Source organism: Bos indicus, chromosome 17, assembly GCF_029378745.1.
Source record: "Bos indicus isolate NIAB-ARS_2022 breed Sahiwal x Tharparkar chromosome 17, NIAB-ARS_B.indTharparkar_mat_pri_1.0, whole genome shotgun sequence".
NCBI classification, from domain to species: Eukaryota; Metazoa; Chordata; class Mammalia; order Artiodactyla; family Bovidae; genus Bos; species Bos indicus.
Genome location: NC_091776.1, coordinates 62,241,825 through 62,260,501, shown reverse-complemented (window position 1 = coordinate 62,260,501; position 18,677 = coordinate 62,241,825). Strand labels below are relative to the sequence as shown.

At 42.0% G+C, this 18,677-nt stretch overlaps 1 protein-coding gene and 1 pseudogene across 1 annotated transcript; both read left to right on the top strand.

The window, feature by feature from the left end:
• The first annotated feature begins 4,258 nt into the window (after window positions 1–4,258).
• On the top strand, window positions 4,259–8,065 carry LOC109570931 (disintegrin and metalloproteinase domain-containing protein 1a-like). Its single transcript, XM_070770168.1, has one exon. It carries the CDS (start codon window positions 5,064–5,066, stop codon window positions 7,515–7,517), a length of 2,454 nt encoding a protein of 817 aa, XP_070626269.1. The 5' UTR covers window positions 4,259–5,063; the 3' UTR covers window positions 7,518–8,065.
• A 9,517-nt stretch (window positions 8,066–17,582) lies between these two features.
• Window positions 17,583–18,278, top strand: LOC109571007 (large ribosomal subunit protein uL22-like; annotated as a pseudogene).
• The last annotated feature ends 399 nt before the right edge of the window (window positions 18,279–18,677 follow it).

Genomic DNA, 18,677 nt, shown 5'->3' with positions numbered 1-18,677 from the left:
ATACTGAATACCCTTGACCTTTCTACCCTGACATCTGCATCCTCTGACTAGATAATAATGGACACAGAAGCATAGTTCACAGTATTCCAAAAGAACTCCACGTTGTATTCACAGATAATACAATGGACGTTAAATTGTGACAGATCCACACAGAGAAACAGAGGAGTACAGCAACGGAAAGGAATGAATCACAGTGGCACACAAAAGCACCTAGGAAGCTTAAATACTACTGTGGAACTAAAGAGGCTTTGCATTAACACTGCATTCATCTGGCTTCATATCAAGTGAAGAGGGAAAATGGGAAGCACTTCCAAAAGGTCAAAATAAGGGTCTACAGAAGCCCCCTCCTCCACAAAAGCAGTGGTAACACTGGCAAAAACAGTCACAGTCAACTTTTTTGCAAGTGTGGAAACTGTCTAGGTCATACAACAACAAAACAGCTCAATCTTGGTGAGAGCAGTGAGGTGTGTGAACTTTTAACTACCCAACTCCCATAGCCGTCTCCTCAGGTGCCCACGAGTCATCTCAAGTACAGCTCAACTGCATCGTCTCAACTGCAACGGCTGTGAAAACAGGCAGCCTGGTAGAATGGACAGAACGGTCTGGAGCTCCCTCAAAAGCCTACCCATAGCATGACTACTAGTTTGTGTGTCTGGCAGGCTCCTGGAGAATCCCCATTCAGGAAACCTGTGTTCCTATAAACCTCATAGGAGAAAGCGTAAGGCAAAAGTTTCACGGCACTGGATTTGGCAAAGGTTTCTCAGCTATGACACCAAAAGCACAGAAACCGAAGAAAAACAGACAAGATGGACTTTAGGAAAATACTTAAATTTTGTGCATCCAAAATTACTATATATTCACAGAGTGAAAAGGCCACCCACAGAATGAGAGAAAATAGTTGCCAATCATATATCTGATAAGGAACTACTATCCAAAATACATAGCGAAAACTCCTAAAACTCAACAACAAAAAACCACACAGCCTGATTCAAAACATGGGCAAAGGACTCAAATGGAAATTTCTCCAAAGAAGATACACAAATGACCTTTCGCATATGAAAAGATGCTCGATGTCACGCATCCTTAGGGAAATGTCAAGCTGAACTACAATGAGATGCCACCTCATATCCATTAGCATGACCACTACAAAAACAAAAGAAAACAGAAAAGAACAATGTTGGAGAGGAGGTGGAGAAAACTGGAACACTTGTGCCCTACTGGTGGGAAGGTAAAATGCTACAGCTGCTGTGGAATGGTATGGTAGCTCCTGAAAGATATTAAAAATAGAATGACCATGTGATCCAGCAAGTTCACTTCTAGGTATAAGCCCAGAAGGATGCAAAGCAGGATCCCAAAGAGAGCTTTGTATGTCCATACATGTAATGTTCAGAGCAGCATTATTCACAACAGCTAAAATGTGGAAGCAACCTGAGTGCCCACAGAGGGGTGAATGGAGAAGTGAAAGGTGGGCTGTACATACAATGGAATATTATTCACCCATAAAAAAGAGGAAAGTCTGCAAACTGCCACAACATGGATGGATCTTGAGGATATTATGCTAAGTGAAATAAGCTGGTTAAAAAAAGATAAACACTATATGATCCCACTTAAATTATTTACTTGAGGAGAAAAATCATACAGAGAGAAAGTAGGATAGTAGTTGCTAGGGGCTGAGGGAAAGCAGACAATGGGAATTTTTATACTTAATGAATATAGGCTTTCTTTTTTACACAATAAAAACAGTCCTGGAGATGGACAATGGTAATGCTAGCAGAACAGTTAACACTACTAAATACCACTGAAGTATATACTTAAAAATTATTAAGATGATATACTTTATGTTCTGAATATTTTAACAGAATAAAAAAATCAGAGAGAAAGCTGAAATAATTTTCTACTCTAAGAGATAACCATTGAGAAAATGAAAAAGCCCACAGAATGGGACAAAATATTTACAACTTATATACTTGATGGGAGACTAACCCCAAGAAATATTAAGAACTCTTACAACTCAAAAAGAAAAAGACACCCTGTTTAAAAAAGGCAAATGATGTGAATAGACACTTATCCAATGAATATTAAATGAGTAATAAGAATATGAAAAACTGTGCAATACCACTAATTATTAAGAAAGTGCAAATCACAGCTACAATAAGATACCCCCTTACTTCCACTAGGATCACTGCAATCAAAATGGCAAATAACAAATTCCAGTGATGATGCAGAAAAACAGGTGAAACAAGCCAGTCACAGAAGACTACAACTCTAATACAGTGTTCCATTGCTATGGACTATCCAGAATAGACAAAAATCATAGAGACAGAAAAGGGAGTAGTGGTAACCAGGGGCTGGAGGGAGCTGATAATGCAGAGTGACTATGAATGAACAGGGGAGTTTTGTTTTGGCATGAGGAAAATGTTCTAAAATTGCTTGTGATGATGACTGCATACCTTTCTGAACACACTACAAACCTCTCAATAGTACACTTTGAAGGATGAGTATTCTGGTATATGACTTTATATCTTAATAAAGCTGTTATTAAAAGATAACTAAACTAAAATAACATAATTTTGGGAAGCACACATTTAGAAAGCAAAAACTATTAAGAAGGTGAAGAAGTAGTTACCATAAAGACAAGATAATGATCTCACTGAAGCAGGAAGGCATGTGATTGGCAATGGCACATAGATGACTTCTATGAAGCTAAAACAGATCACCTCACCAGAGTTGTACTTACACAGCTATTTCTCTCTCCCCTTCTCCCTCCTTTCCTATTTATCTTTTTCAGTAAAATGCATACAACATTAAACAACCATCTTAACATTTTTAAGTGTACAGTTCATTGGCATTAAGTTCATTCATACTGTTGTGCAACCATCATCAATATCCACTTCCAGAACTTTTCATCCCAAAATGAAAGTCTGCTCCCATCAGACAAGAACTCAGCATTCCTCTATTACTCCACCCCAGGTCACATCTATTCTGCATGCCTCTGCATGTCTCCTATTTGTGGAATTTCATATATGTGAAATCACACGATGTTTGCCCTTTTGTGTCTGGCTTAACTGTTTTCATTCCACTAATTCACTGAATAGCACATTTATGTTTTATGCATATTTTGTGACTGTGTTAGGAGTCAAAATTAAAAACTTCAGAAAATAAAGGCGTGATACAAATTAGAATAGAATGTCTCTACACTGTTTCAAAGAATTTCACTGTAAAACAGAAAAGGAGAAACTAGATGGTGACTGGAAGGTGCTGTGGGCTGAGAGGGATGGTTTTATAAAGGTGAGAAATTACAGCAAATAGTAAGACTGGATCCAGCAGACAAACAGATGCCCAAGATGTAAAAGAGAGAAGGGAGAAAGGTAAGAGTGAATGAAGTCCATGAGAAATTAAAGGGAAGGACACCCCACACACAAGTAAAAGGATTGGTCTTAGACGGGAGCAAGGACAATTTATTCACAATAGTGGGGGGAGCATTTAGATACAGGTGGTGGACTCAGCTAATGTTCATATGTGGAGGCATCCTTTTGATTGCTTCTATTAATATTTTTCTCAGTGAAATATGAGGCCAGAAGAAATTAGGAGAGTGAACTGAACAGCAAAACATAGAAAGAAGTACATTTTGAGATCAGGTCTGTGCCAACATGGTTTTTGTGGGTTTTTCTGAAGACATTTACAGATATTCAGGGCAGGCACGAAGCCAAGTAGAAGCACAGAAGATACAGCAAATGAGACACCACAGCAACCATACCTGGGAGCTATTTATTCATTCAATAATTCTTGTTCGTCTACTCTTGGACATGCATTCTTCTAGATCTAGGAGAGTGTATAAGGAGGAACAAACAGAAGTGGCCACTGAACACATGGAAGTCATATACGAACACAGGGGAGACTTCAGGATTCCTAGTCTTTGACAGCAGAGAAGGCGATGGCACCCCACTCCAGTACTCTTGCCTGGAAAATCCCATGGATGGAGGAACCTGGTAGGCTGCAGTCCATGGGGTCGCAAAGAGGCGGACAAGACTAAGTGACTTCACTTTCACTTTCATGAAATGGAGAAGGAAATGGTAACCCACTCCAGTGTTCTTGCCTGGAAAATCCCAGGGATGGCGGAGCCTGGAGGGCTGCGTCTATGGGGTCGCACAGAGTCAGACACGACTGAAGCGACTTAGCAGCAGCAGCAGCAGTCTTCGACAGGCATAGTCTTAAGACACTGCTATGCCAGGACCAGCCCAAGAATGGTAATAGGTCTGGAGATACTTACCACCAAGGTTCCCATGATAACTGCACAACGGGGAGACTGCTCTGCTGGCATCTCTCATACACACTTTTAGTGTCATAAATACACACTGTGTTAGAAACACAACTTGAGAAACTGAATGCTGATGATGTTTTCTTAAAAGTAGGGAATGTCATTTGTCCCACGGGTGACCAGCACACTGGGGTTTATCTATCTGGGGGCACAAGGCAGGTACCACACTGGCTTTATCTAACAGATTGGTCTGTTGTGCATCGCATCTATAATGCCATGTTACATCTAGTTACAATCTCCATGTGATACAGAACAAGAGCTTTAGAAGAGAGGAAACGGGCAATGGAGCGTGCCCACTGAAGACGTCCAAGCCTCCTGGTCTAGAACATTAGGAGTCAGCTGAGCAACGGACGATGGGAGAGTGGGGGAGGGGTGTTCCTTGTGGTACAGTTGAGGAAGGCATGGAGGTTTTGTTTCCTTTCTCAAGGTACAGTCTTGCATTTTAGAGTCTGCAGTCCCTCTTCATGATTACAGCTCTTCCTAACGTCAGGAAGACCTTAACCACTGGAGTTGAGGGTGTGGAGGGAAGTCACAGAGAAAAGACTATTTGAAGCATAACAGAGAGATCCAAAAGACTAGAAAGGACACAGCCAGAGGCTGACCTCTGAGAGGCAGGCAAGAGCCACCCTTCGTGCAGCCAGCATAGATCTGAAGTGAGTACCTGTGACAGAGGGTCTGTGTGTCAGGGAGAGCTGCTGCTGCTGCTGGACACAAGCCCTGCATCATCAACTGATTCACTAGGGCCATGTCAGTGGCAGCATCTGTGAGAGACTCTGCCTCTGTACTGCCTTCTCTATGGAAAAGGCAACTGGCTATGTCTGAGGCTATCAGAGTGCTTCAAACTTGGGCTCCTCACATGAAGGGCTTGAGGCTGGCCCTGGTGCCAGGACTTTCATGTGCCAGGTTGGGGATCCTGTTGTTCTTGGTACTGATTTCTCTGCCAAGCCTGTACTGTGACCTGGGCTCACCATATCACTCTTCCTATGAAGTAGTCATTCCCAAGAGTCTGACAGTGGAAGGAAGGGAAGACCAAGTGGAAAAGCTCTCCTATGTGCTATTTATGCAGGGCCAGAGGCAGCTGATTCACCTGACGCTGAAGACAGACTACTTTGTGGATAACTTCCCGGTCTTCAGCTACCACGATGGCATCCTGGGGCAAGAAATGCCTCTCATCTCGCGGGACTGTCACTACGAAGGCTACATAGAAGGAGTCCCAGGTTCTTTTGTTTCTGTCAACACCTGTTCAGGCCTCAGGGGCCTCCTGATTAAGGAGGGAAAATCCTATGGCCTTGAGCCCGTGCACTCTTCCAAACGGTTTGAACACCTGTTGTACGCCATGGCCCACGAAGCTCGAGTCTCCTGTGGCGTCACGTCCAAAGACAGCCAAGTGGCGTCCACCAGCCGGCGACCAGAGAGCGGCAAGCCTCACAGCTGGCAGGTGCCATCCGACTTGTGGTCACATACCAAGTACGTGGAGATGTTTGTCGTGGTCAACAACCAGCGGTTCCAAATGTGGGGCAGTGACGTCAATCAGACAGTCCAGAGAGTAATGGACATCATCGCTCTGGCCAACAGCTTCACAAGGGGAATAAACACAGAGGTGGTGCTGGCTGGAATGGAGATTTGGACGGAGGGGGACCTCACAGAGGTCCCCGTGGACCTGCAAGTTGCACTCAGGAATTTCAACAGCTGGAGACAAGAGAAGCTCTTCCATCGTGTGAAGCATGATGTTGCCCACATGATCGTGGGACAGCATCCTAGAGAGGATACGGGGCAGGCATTTCTCAGTGGTGCCTGCTCCAGTGATTTTGCGGCAGCCGTGGAATCCTTCCACCACGAGGATGTCCTCCTGTTTGCAGCGCTCATGGTCCATGAGCTCGGACACAACTTGGGTATTCGGCACGACCATCCGGCCTGCATGTGTAAAGACCGGCCCTTCTGCCTCATGCGTGAAAACATCACTAAAGAAAGTGGCTTCAGCAACTGCAGCTCTGACTTCTTCCACCGGTTCCTCTGGGAACACAAGGGGGCCTGCCTGTTCAACAAGCCTGGGCACAAAGGCCGCCGACGGAGGGATTCCACCTGTGGCAATGCCATTGTAGAAGGAGATGAGCAGTGTGACTGTGGTAATGCTTGTGAGGTTGACAAATGTTGTGATGACACATGTAGACTGAAGTCGACTGCACTGTGTAATCCTGGACCCTGCTGTAATGCCACATGCCAGTATGAACGAACTGGACGTAGCTGCCGTCCTGCTTCAGGAGAATGTGACCTTCCAGAATTTTGTCTTGGTACCTCTGGGGAGTGTCCCCAGGATACCTACAAGCTAGATGGTTCAGAATGTATGGGTGGTTACTATTGTGTTGACGGGGTATGCATGTCTTCTGATGCTCAGTGTTCTGAAATTTTTGGGTTTCCTGCAAAAGCTGCTTCTGAACAATGTTTTCAGTCATTTAATGGTAAAGGGAACAGATTTGGAAACTGTGGTATTCCCAGTGACAGTGTCTCAGAATATACTAAATGTCAAAACGAGGATGTATTTTGTGGGAAAATGATATGTACAAATGTTCAAGAGCTACCAGAGACCCAAGTCAATTATACATTGTTGCAGGCTCATTATAAAGATGACTATTGCTGGTCCATGGATAAGTATAGTGTTCAGGATGTCCCTGATTCTGGAGATACAAAGAAGGGCAATCTTTGTGCCCCAGGGAAAGTCTGCATAGACTTTGTCTGCTTAGATGTCAGTGTTCTTGGGTACGACTGTGATACAAAGGTACAGTGTAACGCGAAAGGAGTTTGCAACAATAAGAAGAACTGCCATTGCGATGATGGTTTTTCCCCTCCTGACTGCAAAAACCCAGGACCTGGTGGTAGTGTGGATAGTGGCTACCCTGGTTTAGATAATCCCGAGCCGGGGGAAGGTGGAGAAGAAAATGCTACCTCTGAGACACATGAAGCTTCCAAAAACATCTTAGACATAATAATCCCATTAGCTGCAATACTTTGTATAGCATTATTACTACTTATAATTTTTTGTGTCTGCACGTTTTGTAAAGAGGACCAAGGAGCAGCTGCTGAATCAAAAGAGGAACCAGCTGCCCCAGAAGAGGAGCCTCCAGAAGAGGAGGCTGAGGAGGAAGAGGTGGAAGAGGAAGAAGAGGAAGAAGAGGAAGAAGAGGAAGAATCAGAGCCATAAGACAAGCAATGGGAGAAAGAAGCCTAATACGTCAAACACCTCAAGCTCTGAGTGGGAATGACAGGCTCACTGAAGCAAAGGTGAAGTGGGAATTGATAACTCAGTGGCTCTGACTACGATTATATACTCTATAAAAATATACTACTACTAGGAGGAGGGATTCTGTCAGTTTTATCACCTTAGTCATTAAGATTTTATGGTTTTAATTATACATTAAATAACTTACTGCTTTTCCACATTTAAATTTGAACTCTTCACATGTGTCTATTGACATCAACATCCTTGTCTTGGGCTAATTTTTCCAGGTACCAGAATCTTTTTCAGGAAATTCCATCTTTCATCTAAGTTGTTTAACATATACCACTATTTGTACCTGCATTTACTATTATCACTTGGATTTTCAAGCAACAGCTACCTACTATATGAGAGCAACTATTTATGTGACTCATTGTTCTAATTTGGCCTTTTATAAATGTTCATTCAAGAAATGAGTTTTTTAAAACAAAAAATAAAACCCTGTTCAGATTAGATATCTCTTCAGATTCCATGTGGTATATTTATTGAGTCTATTTTCTTCTGGGACTCTAGGTGGACTATATCCAGTAAGTCAGAAGACCCCAATTATACCCGCGTTCCCCATCCTGAACCCTCCTCCCTCCGACAGGGAACACGGGTATACCTGTGGCGGATTCATTTCGATATTTGGCAAAACTAATACAATATTGTAAAGTTTAAAAATAAAATAAAATTAAAATAAAAAAAAAGAAGACCCCAATTAACCCAGGGTCAAGGGGCTAGTGTTTCAGTCATTTAACTTTTCAATTCTGGCAGATGTTGGTGAGTATGCTCAGTTGTGTCCAACTCTTTGTGACCTCATGCACTGTAATCCACCACCCCTCTGTCCATGTAATTCTCTAGGCAAGAATACTGGAGTAGGTTGCCGTTTCCTACTCCAGGGCATCTTCCCCACCTAGGAATCAAATCCGTGTCTCCTCTGTCTCCTGCATTGGCAGGTGGATTCTTTACCACTGCACCACCTGGGAAGATGTTTTAACACTGATATATTACATACTCAATTTATTATTTCCCAGGATCTCCAGGTCCTTTCTATAGCCATACTCCCCACTTTTTTTGTTGTTTCCATTTTTTATTCCTTTTCTTTAACTCTTTATTACAAGGATCACTCTTATAGAAGTATATGTGGACTTAAAGTGAAAAAATCAAATGTATCCAAGAATAAAAAACACAGTTTCTTTTCCCATCCAGTTTTTATTCTTTAGTTTTTTTTTTTTTTGACTGCACTTAGCAGCATATGGGATTTTAGTTCCCTGATCACTGACTGAATGCTTGAACCCACGTCCCTTGCATCTGAAGTACCAAGTCTTAGTCACTGAATTACCACCGAAGTCCCTACCCATACTCCCTTTTTAATAAAAGTATTTCTTTTTCTCCTTGCTGTTGTTCAGTCAATCAGCCGTGTCTCTTTATGACCCAAGGGGCTACAGCACGCCAGGCTTCCCTGTCCTTCACCATCTCCTGGAGTTAGCTCAAATTCATGTCTGCTGAGTCAGTGATGCCATCCAACCATCTCATCCTCTGTTGTCCCCTTCTCCTCCTGCCTTCAATCTTTCCCAGCATCAGGGTCTTTTCTAATAAGTCAGTTCTTCACATCAGGTGGCCAAAGCACTGGAGCTTCAGCTTCAGCTTCAGCATCAGTCCTTGCAGTGAATATTCAGGGTTGATTTCCTTTAGGATTGACTGGTTTGGTTTCCTTGCAGTCCAAGGGACTCTGAAGAGCCTTCTCCAACACCACAGTTCAATTCTTTGGCACTTTGCCTTTTTTATTGTCCAGCTCACACATCTGTACATAACTACTGGAAAAACCACAGCTTTGACTATATGGATCTTTGAAGGCAAAGTAGTGTCTCTGCTTTTTAATATGCTGTCTAGGTTTGTCACTGCTTTCCTTCCAAGGAGCCAGTGTTTTTAATTTCATGGCTACAGTCACCGTCTGCAGTGATTTTGGAGCCCAAGAAAATAAAGTTTGTCACTGTTTCCATTGTTTCCCCATCTATTTGCCATGAAATGATGGAACTGGATGCATGATCTTTTTTTTTTTTTTTTTTGAATGTTGAGTTTTAAGCCAGCTTTTCACTCTCCTCTTTCACCTTCTTCAAGAGGCTCTTTAATTCCTCACTTTCTGCCATAAGGGTGGTTTCATCTGCATATTTGAGGTTATTGATATATTTCCTGGCAATCTTGATTTCAGCTTGTGTTTCTACCAGCTCGGCATTTCACGTGATATACTCTGCATATAAGTTAAATAAGCAGGGTGACACTACACAGCCCTGACATGCTCCTCTCCCAATTTTGAACCAGTTCATTATTCCACGTCTGGTTCTAACTGTTGCTACTTGACCTGCATACAGGTTTCACAGGAGGCTGGTAAGGTGGTCTAGTATTCCCATCTCTTTAAGAATTTTTCACTGTTTGTTGTTACCTACGCAGTCAAAGGCTTTAGCATAGTAAATGACGCAGAAGTAGATTCTGTTCTGGAATTCTCTAGTTTTCTCTACGCTCCCAACAAATGTTGGCAATTTGATCTCTGGTTCCTCTGCCTTTTCTAAATCCAGCTTGAACATCTGGAAGCTCTTGGTTCACATTCTGTTGAAGCCTAGCTTGTAGGATTTTGAGCATTACTTTACTAGCACGTGAAATGAGTGCATTTGTGCGGTAGTTTGAACATTCTTTGACCGCCTTTCTTTGGGATTGGAATGAAAACTGACCTTTTCCAGTTCTGCGGCCACTGCTGAGTTTACCAAATTTGCTGGCATACTGAGTGCAGCACTTTCACAGCATCATCTTTTAGGATCTGAAGTGGCTCAGTTGGAATTCCATCACCTCCACTAGCTTTGTTCGTCATGATGCTTCTGAAGGCCCACTTGACTTCACACTCCAGGATGTCTGGCTCTAGGTGAGTGATCATGCCATCGAGGTCATCTGGGGTATTAAGACCTCTTTTTGTACAGTTCTTCTGTGTATTCTTAACACCTCTTCTTAATATTTCTGCTTCTGTTAGGTCCATAATGTTTCTGTCCTTTATTGTGCCCATCTTGCATGAAATCTTCCTTTGGTATCTCTAATTTTCTTGAAAAGATCTCTAGTCTTTCCCATTCTATTGTTTTCCTCTATTTCTTTGCATTGATTACTGAGGAAGGCTTTCTTATCTCTCCTTGCTGTTCTTTGGAACTCTGCATTCAGATAGGTATTCCTTTCCTTTTCTCCTTTGCCTTTAGCTTCTCTTCTTTTCTCAGCTATTTGCAAGGCCTCCTCAGACAACCATTTTGCCTTTTTGCATTTCTTTTCTTGGGGCTGGTCTTGATCACTGCCTCCTGTACAATGTCATGTCTTGATCACAGCCTCCTGTACAATGTCATGAACCTCTGACCATAGTTCTTCAGGTACTCTATCAGATCTAATCCCTGACTCTATTTGTCACTTCCACTGCATAGTTGTAAGGGATTTGATTTAGGTCATACCTGAATGGCCTAGTGGTTTTCCCTACATTCTTCAATTTAAGCCTGATTTTCTCAATAAGGAGTTTATGATCTGAGCCACAGTCAGCTCCTGGTCTTGTTTTTGCAAACTGTATAGAGCTTCTCCATCACTGGCTGCAAAGAATATAATCAATCTAATAGTAATATTGACCATCTGGTGATGCCCACGTGCAGAGTCATCTCTTGTGTTGTTGGAAGCGGGTGTTTGCTATGACCAACACGTTCTCTCGGCAAAACTCTAATAGCCTTTGTCCTGCTTCATTTTGTACTCCAAGGCCAAACTTACCTGTTACTCCAGGTATCTCCTGACTTCCTACTTTTGCATTCCATTTCCCTATAATGAAAAGGACATCTTTTTTTGGTGTTAGTTCTCGAAGGTCTTGTAGTCTTTATAGAACAATTTAACTTCTGCTTCTTTGGCATTAGTGGTTGGGGCATAGACTTGGATTACTGTGATATTGAGTGGTATGCCTTGGAAATGAACTGAGATTATTCTGTTGTTTTTGAGATTGCACTCAAGGACTGCATTTCAGACTGTCTTGTTGACTATGAGGGCTATTCCATTCTTCTAAGGGATTCTTGTCCAAGTAGTAGATATAATGGTCATCTGAATTAAATTTGCCCATTTCTGTCCATTTTAGTTCAGATTCCTAAAATGTCGATGTTCTCTCTTGCCATCTCCTGTTTGACCACTTCCAATTTACCTTAATTCATGAACCTAACATTCCAGGTTCCTATGAAACACTGTTTTTTATAGCATGAGATTTTACTTTCACCACCAGACACATCCACTACTGGGCGCTGTTTCCACTTTGCCTCAGGCTCTTCATTTCTTCTGGAGCTATTTCTCTGCTCTTCTCCAGTAAGCATATTGGATACCTACTGACCTGAGGGGTTCATCTTTCAGTGTCATATTTTTTGCCTCTTTATACTGTTCATGGGGTTCTCAAGCCAAGAGTGCTGAAGTGGTTTCAATTCCTTTCTCAAATGGATCACATTTTATCAGAACTCTCCACCATGACCTCTCCATCTTGGGTGGCCCTTTTCCCCCTGTATTGTGCTATGCTTAGTCGCTCAGTCATGTCCAACATTTTGTGACCCCGTGGACTGTAGCCCGCCTGGCTCCTCTGTCCATGCGGATTCTCCAGGCAAGAATACTGGTGTGGGTTAACATGCCCTCCTCCAGGGGATCTTCCCAACCCAGGGATTGAACCCATGTTTTCCACATTGCAGTGGATTCTTGACCATCTGAGCCACCATGGAAGCCTAAGAATACTGGAGTGGGTAGCATATCCCTTCTCCAGGGAATCTTTCCAACCCAGGAATCGAACTACAGTCTCCTGAATTACAGGTAGATTCTTTACCAGCTGAGCTACCAGGAAAGGCCCCCTTTTCTCCTAGAGAATGTTTAATTCCCTTCTTTTAATATTCCTTGGATGAATTTCATACCTTCAGATGTGTCATGTCTGATGAACATTACCTAGTTATAAAAGTGCATTTATACTTATTTTATATAGTACAGAGGCCTCTACCACAGTGCTTAGTACATGTATTAAACTAAAATTTTGTCTTTTCTATTTTTCCTTTTTTCTTTATTGAAACAACTTGTTGGCTGACATCATAAGGAATTTCTACAATTACAAGTAATAGCTTTAGATCTACTAGATACTTCTCTGTGAAGAAAGCACAAAGCAAGTATAATATTAACACTATTCATTCTGTGCCAAGAACTGTGTTAAACATACTATATTCATTGTCTTAATTTAATCCTCCTAACCACCCTATGAAACCTCCATCTTTCATGAGGAAACAGACCAAGGAGAATTTTCTCTAGAGATAGTAAGTAGTGGTATTTGCATATTTTCCAAAGTGTGACTCAATGTACAATTTCCAATACTTCCTGAACCTCTTCCTTCAGTAAAAAGTAACAGGGAAGACCTTCAAAATGTCCTTAACTAACTTCTACTACATATGAATCCACAAATTGTGTAGTCATTATTGATGAAAATGTCTTTCCTCATATTATATCCATTATGGTGTGGCAGATTACCATCTTATTCAATGCTGTGGGCCCAGCATATTGTACATGCTTAATAAGTGTTTACCAAGTGAAGGATTTAATCTTAAAATATAGGGCCAAATTCATTCTTGGGCCAGGATGCCTCTTAACACTCCCTAACACAACCAAAATCTTGCTCAGATTTAATACTGCTAAATTACTTACAGACAGACAAATAAGACATTAAAAGTTTATAAAACCCCACACTTCAATCAAAGATAGACTATGGTAGGGGTGTACTCAGATGCTCAGTCATCTCTGACTCTTTGTGCCTCCATGGACTGTATAGCCTACCAGGCTCCTCTGTCCATAGCATTCTTTTGGCAAGAATACTGGAGTAGGCTGCCATTTCCTCCTCCAGGAGATCTTCCAAACCCAGGGATAATATTTGTATATTTTGTGAAATGATCACCATAAGAAATCTAGTTAATATTCATTACCACACATCATTACAATTTTCTTATGTTGAGAACTTTTAAGATCTACTCTTAGCAACTTTTGGAGAAGGAAATGACAACCCACTTCAGTATTCTTTCCTGGAGAATCCCATGGACAGAGGAGCCTGGTGGGCTAAAGTCCACAGGGTTACAAGAGTCAGACATGACTTTAGCAACTAAACCACCACCAACACCTGAGCAACTTTCAAATACACAATATAGTAGTACTAACCATAGTTACCATGATGTAAATTATATTCCCAGGACATTTTAACTGGAAGTTTGCCCCTTTTGACCACCTTCATCCATTTCACCAAGCCCCCACACCCCGCCCCTGGCAACCACTGATTTGTTCTCTATGAGTTCAACTTTTTGTTTTGTTTCTTTTAGAAATGTTGTTGTTGTTCAGACGCTACATTGTGTCCGACTCTTTCTGACCCCATGGACTGTAGCACACCAGGCCTCCCTGTCCCTCACCATCTTCTGGCGTTTGCTCAAGTTCATGTCCATTGAATTGGTTGGTAATGCTATCTAACCACCTCGTCCTCTGTCACCTCCTTCTCCTGCCCTCAATCTTTCCCAGTATCAGGGTCTTTTTCAATGAGTTGGCACCTTGCATCAGGTGGCCAAAGTATTGGAGCTTAAGCTTCAGCATCAGTCCTTCCAATGAGTATTCAGGGTTACTTTCCTTTAGGATTGACTGGTTTGATCTCCTTGCTGTCCAAGGGACTCTCAAGACTCTTCTCCAGCATCACAACTGTAAAGTATCAATTGTTCAGCACTTAGCTTTCTTTATGGTCCAACTTTCACATCTGTACATGACTACTGGAGAGACCACATAGCTTTGACTATGTCAGACCTTTGTCAGCAAAGTGATGTCTTTGAAATATATATAAGTGAGACAATAAGGTATTTGCCTTTCTTTTGTAACTTATTAGCATAATGCCTTCAAAGTCCATCTATGTTGTCACAAACAGCAAGAGTTCCTTCTTTTTATGGCTGAGTAACATTGTGCGTGTGTATGTGTGTGTGTAACATATTTTTTTAAATTTAGCTGTGTTGGGTCTTAGTTGCAGCACACAGGATCTAGTTCCCTCACCGGGGATTGAAGCCGGGCCCCTTACATTGGGAACATGGAGTCTTTTTTTTTTTTTTTGGAAGTTGTGATGACAACTAGTATCTTAGTCACATGAAAAAGTTTATCTACTAAATGATGCAGGAAGAAACAACAGGCTTGTGCCACGTGGTGGCATCTAACAGACACCAGCAGGTGTTCCTGTCTTGTTGCTGGGTAGTCATTGTTTCACATTTTAGTTCACTGGCCACGGACACCTGTGTTTTTGCATGTATTGCTCAGGCCACAAAAATCTCCATTAGAACGTTTGAGTTCCGAGGAGTGGTTAACTCCAAATTAGCCCACATACTGCCCTTTTACCTCTGTGGCAGGAACTAGTCTTTTAAGTGTTTCAGATACTATAGATATAAGATTCATGATGTAGGGTTCCTGCTCCTTGGAGTTCACCAAGGTTGGGTGTCTTCTCACTGGAGGTTTGTCGTTTCCAAATCAAGCATTATAGCTACAGTTGATTGAGCATAGACCATGTGGCAGGCACTGTTCTAAGCACTTTCATATTTTATCTCGCCATTTCCACAATAGTCCTATGAGGTACCCACTGTCATTGGCCCCACTCTCCCCATGAAGAATCTGAGGGGTTAAGCAATTTGCCTAAGGTCACATGGTAGGTAAGAAGGGTATACAGGTGTCTGAGCAGGTCTGTCTGAAGCTAAAGTCAAGTATTCTCAACAACTGTGTTTCACAGCAGAAGGTAGAATTGCTGGCCTTTGTGAGCAATGTGAGTATAACGTGGAAATGCAAATCACTGCTGTGGTGCATCTCTGGGCCCTAAGCTCTGGGTTGGACTAGTTCAGGGCCTCTACTGGAGATTCAGGTCAACTTTCAAAGTGAGCTTGAAAGGAACAAGGAGAAGTAGAGGGAGAAGTGGGGAGGAAAGAAAGAGAGGGAGAAATTTGCAGCCTTCATTAAGCATACTCTAGTGGCATTAGAGTATGCTTATGCCACTAGAGTATGCTTAATGAAGGCTGCAAATTTCTCCCTCCCTTTCTTTCCTCTCCCCCTCTACTCTAGTGGCATTAGGAGAAGGCAATGGCACCCCACTCCAGTACTCCTGCCTGGAAAATCCCATGGACGGAGGAGCCTGGTAGGCTGCAGTCCATGGGGTCGCTGAGGGTTGGACACAACTGAGCGACTTCACTTTCATTTTTCACTTTTATGCATTGGAGAAGGAAATGGCAACCCACTCCAGTGTTCTTGCCTGGAGAATCCCAGGGACGGGGGAGCCTGGTGGGCTGCCGTCTATGGGGTCACACAGAGTCGGACACAACTGAAATGACTTAGCAGCAGCAGCAGCAGTGGCCTTAAGGCACGCTCCTTTTTCTGTTTCAGCTAAATGGTGGCCCCCTTATGATGAAAGAATCCCCAAATCGCCCATTTGGAAGAAGCTGAATATTTTATATTGAATAATTTTATACTGAATAATTTATATATATACAGAAATGATTTTATAGACCTGTTTCCTCATTACCGTTGATGAGGCTTTGGGTTGCAGAGGGGAATGCAGAGTCTGAACCAATGGACCACCAGAGAAGTCCTGTATAACATTTTCTAATTCATTCATCCACTGATAGATGACACCTAAATTTCTTCTATGTCTTGGCAATTGTAAACAATGCTGCAATGAACATGGTGGTGCAGATATCTTTCTTTGTTGGCATTTTGTTTCCTTTGGATAAATGTCCAGAAGTGGACTGCTGGATCATACGGTAGTTTTACTTTTAACTTTTGAGGAACCTCCATAATGCTTGCCATAGTGGCTGCACCAGTTGCATAGCCATCAACAGTGTTCCTTTTTTTCCACATCCTCGCCAAAACTTATTTATTGTCATTTTGATAACAAGTGTGAAGTGATATCTCATTGTGGTTTTGATTTGCATTTCTGAGGAGATTAGTGATGCTGAGCACCTTTTCACGGACCTGTTGGCCATCTTTATGTCTTCTTTGGAAAAATGTCTATTCAGATCCTCTGTCCATTTTTAAATTGGATTTTTTTTTTGTTACATTCATCAGAGAAGATAAACAAACATGACAGACATTTTTGCTAAATTCACTGCAGATGGTGACTGCAGCCATGAAATTAAAAGATGCTTGCTCCTTGGAAGAAAAGTTATTATCAACCTAGACAGCATATTAAAAAGCATAGACATTACTTTGCCAACAAAGGTCCGTCTAGTCAAAGCTATGGTTTTTCCAGTAGTCATGTATGGATGTGAGAGTTGGACTATAAAGAAAGCTGAATACCAAAGAGTTGATGCTTTTGAACTGTGGTGTTGGAGAAGACTCTTGAGAGTTCCTAGGACTGCAAGGAGATCCAACCAGTCCATCCTAAAGGAAATCAGTCCTGAATATTCATTGGAAGGACTGATGCTGAAGCTGAAACTCCAATACTTTGGCCACGTGATGTGAAGAACTGACTTATTTGAAAAGACCCGGATGCTGGGAAAGACTGAAGGCGGGAGGAGAAGTGGACGACAGAGGAGGAGATGGTTGGATGGGATCACCAACTCAATGGACATGAGTTTGAGTAAGCTCCAGGAGTTGTTGATGGACAGGGAGGCCTGGCGTGCTGCAGTCCATAGAGTCACAAAGAGTCGGCAACACGACTGAGCAACTGAACTGAACGTAACAGTATTGATGAATCTTGAAAATATTATGCTAAGTGAAAAGAGCCAGTCAGAAAAGGACACAAATTGTATGATTCCATCTATATTAAATGCCTAGAATAGACAAATTCATAGGAAAAGCTGAGGTGGAAGAAGCTGAGGCAGAGAGCGGGTAATTAGGTACAATACTAAGTACTTTGGTCACACGTACTGTAGTCATAAGTACAACTGGCGCAAAAACATTTGGAAATAAACATAACCTTGTACTTGGTGGAAACAGATACATAAGGAAAGTAGGTATTAAAGTACAGCCTACTTCCTTTTCCGGTAAGCGGCCTGAGGTGATCCCTAAAAATGGTGCGCTATTCACTTGACCCAGAAAATCCCACAAAATCATGCAAATCAAGAGGTTCAAATCTTCGTGTTCACTTTAAGAACACTCATGAAACTGCCCAGGCCATAAAGGGTATGCATATCCGAAAAGCCACCAAGTATCTGAAGGATGACACTTTAAAGAAGCAGTGTGTGCCATTCCGTCATTACAACGGTGTAGTTGGTATGTGTGCACAGGCCAAACAGTGGGGCTGGATGCAGGGTCGGAGGCCCAAAAAGAGTGCTGAATTTTCACTACACACGCTCAAAAATGCAGAGAGTCATGCTGAACTTAAGGGCTTAGATGTAGACTCTCTGGTCATTGAGCACATCCAAGTGAACAAAGCCCCCAAGATGCAGCGCAGGACTTAGAGAGCTCACGGTCGGATCAACCCCTACATGAGCTCTCCCTGCCACATTGAGATGATCCTTACTGAAAAAGAGCAGATTGTTCCTAAACCAGAAGAGGAGGTTGCACAGAAGAAAAAGATCCCAGAAGAAACTGAAGAAACAAAACTTATGGCCCGGGAATAAATGCTGCAAAAAATAAATGCAAATAAAAGTAAAAAAAAAAAATTAAAAAAAAATAAAGTACAGCGTACTAATGCTAAATGTCCAGTGAGTTGTGATTATCACTGTGTTTTACAGAAAGAATGGAGAACATCAGTTAATGAAATGAACAGGTAAGTAAAAGGTAAGAGGACTTCCAATATATACCAAAATGTTAATGCTAAATGATTATGTCAGGCATTATAGGATACTTCGAAACAATTACAGGTAGTCTCATTCAAAACTTATAATGTCAATCAGGCTGCAGTTTAAATATGTGTCTTGAAAAGACAGTCTCTTCAGCAAGTGCTATTGGGAAAGCTGAACAGTGCATGTAAATCAATGAAGTTAGAACCCACCATGACACTATAACCAAAAGTAAACTCAAAATGGCTTAAAGACTTAAATATCACACTTGACACCATAAAACTCCTAGAAGAGAACATAG

What these genes read in the sequence shown, in the direction of transcription:
- LOC109570931 (XM_070770168.1), top strand. Translation starts at nt 5,064, where the DNA reads ATGTCAGTGGCAGCATCTGTGAGAGACTCTGCCTCTGTACTGCCTTCT.